The 4,574-nt window shown below is 63.6% G+C and overlaps 1 protein-coding gene across 1 annotated transcript in view; it reads left to right on the top strand.

Moving 5' to 3' along the window:
- Positions 1-4,574, top strand: part of IDUA (iduronidase alpha-L-) — a 15,407-nt gene that overhangs the window by 8,250 nt on the left and 2,583 nt on the right. The window contains exons 3-7 of the mRNA XM_029949760.1: positions 3,013-3,098; positions 3,302-3,409; positions 3,677-3,772; positions 3,867-4,069; positions 4,188-4,367. Coding sequence (XP_029805620.1) covers positions 3,313-3,409; positions 3,677-3,772; positions 3,867-4,069; positions 4,188-4,367 — 576 coding nt within the window. The 5' untranslated portion in view covers positions 3,013-3,098; positions 3,302-3,312. The remainder of the gene's footprint in view (positions 1-3,012; positions 3,099-3,301; positions 3,410-3,676; positions 3,773-3,866; positions 4,070-4,187; positions 4,368-4,574) is intronic.

Here is a 4,574-nt window from a genome sequence, read left to right as displayed (position 1 = left end):
TCAGGCCCTGCTTGGGGCCCTGGAGCGGCCGGGCGCCCGCGCCGCCAGCGTGCGTGAATGGGGCCTTTGTGCCGCCGCCGCAGTCCCGGCCCGCGTGCCAGGAGGGAGGCCTCGCGCCCAGGTTGGGACCCTGGCGGGGGACCGCGGAATGGAGGCCTGTGGGCCAGAGGCCGCGCCTCTCTGCCAGGGTAGCGCTGGGGTGGGCCGTGCACTTCGCCACACTGCTCAGCCCCCTCCCTAAATTAGGTTTGTCAAACCTCCTCTGGAGGGGGCCATGCAGGGGGAGCCCAAGGTCCTGAGAGAGAGAGAGAGACAGAGACTGTGGGACCTAAAGACTATTCCCTGGGGCTCCTTGGCCCGGGCCGCCTCTGATGTCAGTTCCTTTGGCCCCTAGGGCAGGTGTATTAGCCCCCAGGGTATCCTTGGCTGCTGAGGCTGGCCAGGAAGGGGACACTCCGGGTGACAGGCTGGGGATGCCTCTGCTGCCAGGGCTCCCCCATGGTACCCCGCTGGCCCAGGACGCCAAGCACAGGAGTGTTTATCTGAGGTCTGCTGTGCCCCTGCTCTGCGGGCTGAGGTTATCACTGCCAGGGTGGCCCAAGCTAGCCCGGAGCCCCTGCGTAGGCCTTCGCTTTCCCTCTGGTCACCCCGTCACCGTGGCCCACCCCTCTCCCCCCACAGTAGAGGGACTTTGGAACCGTCTGCTGTAAACATTTAATTTTTACCCAAGTGCTGTTAGTTTTCTTTGCTGCCCGTTGTGACCTTTGGATGGGAGAGAAACGGGTGAGGGGCGTGGTCCTGCTGATCTGCAGGCGGGACGATGCCCTCTGCACAGAGAGCCCAGCAGGGGGGCAGAACGAGGGGCCAGGGACAAACAGGAGGCACTTGTGTATGGTGGCTGGACTTGGTCCCTTGGGTGGGCTTTGGGAGCCAGGCCCAGACTCAGCCTTGACCTTGTACAAAGTAAGGGGTGGGGGAGAGGACATGGAGGGGAGGTGTCGACTTGTCCGTGTCCTCACTGTGTCCAGGAAGACGACTGGAGCATGGGACCAGGAGGTGACAGGTGAAAACCTCTTGAGGGCCGGATTCCATGGTGACCCCACCCTGCCCCAACTGTCTACACGCAGGACAAACCCAGTGCCACAAGAGGGCGCAAGGCAGGCATTTGCCACCTTCCTCTCAGACGGACAGACGGACAGACGGACAGAGGAGCGGTGGGTTCTCAGGGGAAGCCCTGAGCCCGCCGCCGACCCACCTGCCCTGCTCCTCCCTGGGCACACCGTCCCCAACCCGGGCCGACCCCCAGCTCAGCGCTTGCTCCTGCGCTGCCCCCACCTCGCCTGTGCCTGACCAGAAGGCCACCAGTTGCGTCACCCAGTCCCCAGTGCTAGGCCCACCTGGATGTCTGCCTCCGCGAGGGCACACGCCTGCCCGTCAGCACACATCCCTCTGCCTCATAAGTCCGTCTGCCTCAGTCCTTCCTGCTGCCTTGCGGCTACCACCCAGTCCTCGAACTGCACCTCTGCCCGGGACCTTTCAGAACCACGGCAGGACTACGGGGACAGTAAAAGGATCATCAGTTGTCAGGAGGGGGGTGCAGGAGGGTGAACAGGGGGGCCCGGGGCGTTTCAAGGGCAGCGAGGCAGCCCTGCGTGGCCCCAGGGAGCTGGGCACCTGCCGATATGCGCTCGTCCAGACCCACAGGCCGTGCACCCTGCGTGGCCTCGGGGTGATGACGCTGCCTCCGCTCCAGCAGGTGCACCCCCTGGTGGGGGTGGGGGTTGTGGGGGGACCGTGGGAGTGCAGGGGGACGTGGGCCATCTCTGTGCCTCCCTCAGCTTTGCTGTGAGCCTAAAACTTCTTAATGGGTGCCTGGGGGACCCAGTCGGTTAAGCGTCGGACTTCGGCTCAGGTCATGATCTCACGATTCGTGGGTTTGAACCCCACATCGGGCTCTGCACTGACAGCTCAGAGCCTGGAGCTGCTTCTGATTCTGTCTCCCTCCCTGCCCCTTCCCTGCTCATGCTGTGTGTCTCTCTCTCTCAAAAATGAATATTTTTTAAAAATTAGAAACTGCTCTTAAAACAATAAGTCTTAGAGTCATGGCATTTGTCTATGTGGGCCTCTGAAGGGGCTCTCTGTTTCCTTCTGAGTCAGGGTCCCGTCCTCACCATGGGCACGAGGCCCCGAATGACATCCTCTGTCACCCTGTTCTGCCCCAGGCACACGTGTACACTTGCTGCTTTCTGCTGCTTGACTACCACGGCTTTATTCCTACCCCAGGACCTTTGCATGTGCTGCCTAGCTGTTCCCCGAGGCATTCTCCTTGCTGGTTTGCCTTGTTTCTTGGTTGTTACCTGAGAGAGGGCCTCCGTGCCTGATCATTGGCTCCCTGTCACTTTTCCCTCCTGGTACATCTGATGTGTCCTTAACGATTCAGATAGTTGCCTGATGATTCCTGCGCCCTGTCACAATGTGAGCCTGGAGGAAATTGGGTCCCAGTCTGGAATGGGTGTAGGAGGGTGGGGAGGCCGCCCTTCTCCATTTTCTGGCTGCCCATGTTGCCTCTCGGAGTGTGAGAGAGGGGAGAGGGTACTGTTGAGACACCTCTGGAACCCTGCAGAGACGCAGGCACAGCACCCACCAGGTCCTACCAGGCTCTTACCCCGGAGCTCCCCCGTCCACTGTCTTCAGCGTGCCTTGCCCTCCCCCACTCCGTCCTGTTGTACTTTTCCAGAGAGGCCTGCCTGCCTCACGCCACGCCTGAGCCCGAAGCTGTTCTGAGCCCCCAAAGGCTTGGGGGTGGGGTTCAGGTACAGGCACACTAGTTCAAACTAAGCTGTGAATGACTGGTAGGCTTCCATCATTGGTGTTTTCCAAAGAATGGGACCCTTGAGGAGTCTGGATTTGAATCCTGTGTGCACCTTGCAGTCTCCCTACCTGTGTGAATGCAGCCTCAGTTCCAGCCCGGGGCCCAGTCTCTCTGCCCTGACACCGAGGGTCCTTGTGCAGGGGTTCGGTTGAGCAAGGCCTGAGCTACAACTTCACCAGTCTGGACGGGTACCTGGATCTTCTCAGGGAGAACCAGCTCCTCCCAGGTGAGCAGCCAGCCCTGCGCTCCACCTGCCAGTCCTGCCCCCTCCCCCATGCCCCCTGCCAGTCCTGCACCCCCCGTCCCCCCTCCTCTGGGGCCTCACTGGTGACACACCAGGGAGGCTGGCCTCTGTGCGGAGCCCAGGCTGGGCGGGACCGAGGGGCCGTGTGGGCCAGCGGGCAGGACCACCACCTCCGTGTGTCACAGGCTTTGAGCTGATGGGCAGCCCCTCCAGACGCTTCACCGACTTTGAGGACAAGCAGCAGGTGTTCCGGTGGAAGGAGCTGGTCTCCCTCTTGGCCCGGAGATACATCGGTGGGCAGGACACAGGCCACAGAGGGAAAGGGCGTGCGCCTGGGGGGGGCTCCTCTGCAATCACCCAGGCCACCTTGTTGGTCTCTGCCATGAACCCTGTGCCAGGGCCTTCTGATGGGGGGAGGCGGCCAGGCAAGGTGGGTGGGCTGGCCAGAATGAGAAGTCCTCATCACCTCCCAGCCTCCGACGTGGGCTGGCCTCCCTTCCAGCTGGGATAGGCTTGGCCTTGCCCTCGGGGGCCTGTGTGCCAGCAGGGACGCTCTGCAGACAGGTATGGACTCCCGCACGTTTCCAAGTGGAACTTCGAGACGTGGAACGAGCCAGACCACCACGACTTTGACAACGTGTCCATGACCTTGCAAGGTGGGTGGCCTCTCCTGGGGTCCTGCGGGCTGAAAAAGGGCGGGAGCAGCCCCTCCGGCGCTGGGGTGTGGACTCCGAGGCCCCTCCCACCCAGGCTTCCTGAACTACTACGACGCCTGCTCCGAAGGCCTGCGCGCTGTCAGCCCTGCTCTGCGCCTGGGTGGCCCCGGGGACGCTTTCCACCCCTTGCCGCACTCCCCGCTGTGCTGGGGCCTCCTGGGGCACTGTCACAACGGCACCAACTTCTTCACGGGGGAGTTGGGCGTGCGGCTGGACTACATCTCCCTCCACAAGAAGGTACAAGCGCCGGCCCTGCCCCTCCCCCTGGCCTGGCACCCCCGCCTGCCACCGCCCCGCTGGTCCTTTGGTGGGTCACGTGAGCTGGCCCCAGGGGTCCTGAGCTCAGCCTCCCCAGGGCGCGGGCAGCTCCATCCACATCCTGGAGCAGGAGCAGGCGGCGGCGCAGCAGATCCAGCGGCTCTTCCCGGAGTTCGCTGACACCCCCATTTACAACGACGAAGCAGACCCGCTAGTGGGCTGGTCCCTGCCGCAGCCTTGGAGGGCCGACGTGACCTACGCGGCCCTGGTGGTGAAGGTAGGCCCACGCGCGGAACCTCCCTCCGGAGTGGTGTCCCTGGGGGGTGAAGGCATGCGCGCCCGGACCTCCCCAGCAAAGCGGCGTCCCTGGGGGTGAAGGCAGGTGCGCCCGGACCTCCCCCAGAGCGGCGTCCCTGGGGGTGAAGGCAGGTGCGCCCGGACCTCCCCCAGAGCGGCGTCCCTGGGGGTGAAGGCAGGTGCGCCC

The sequence above is a fragment of the Suricata suricatta genome, chromosome 1 (genome assembly GCF_006229205.1).
Source record: "Suricata suricatta isolate VVHF042 chromosome 1, meerkat_22Aug2017_6uvM2_HiC, whole genome shotgun sequence".
NCBI lineage: Eukaryota > Metazoa > Chordata > Mammalia > Carnivora > Herpestidae > Suricata > Suricata suricatta.
This window is presented reverse-complemented; position numbering and strand designations above follow the sequence as displayed.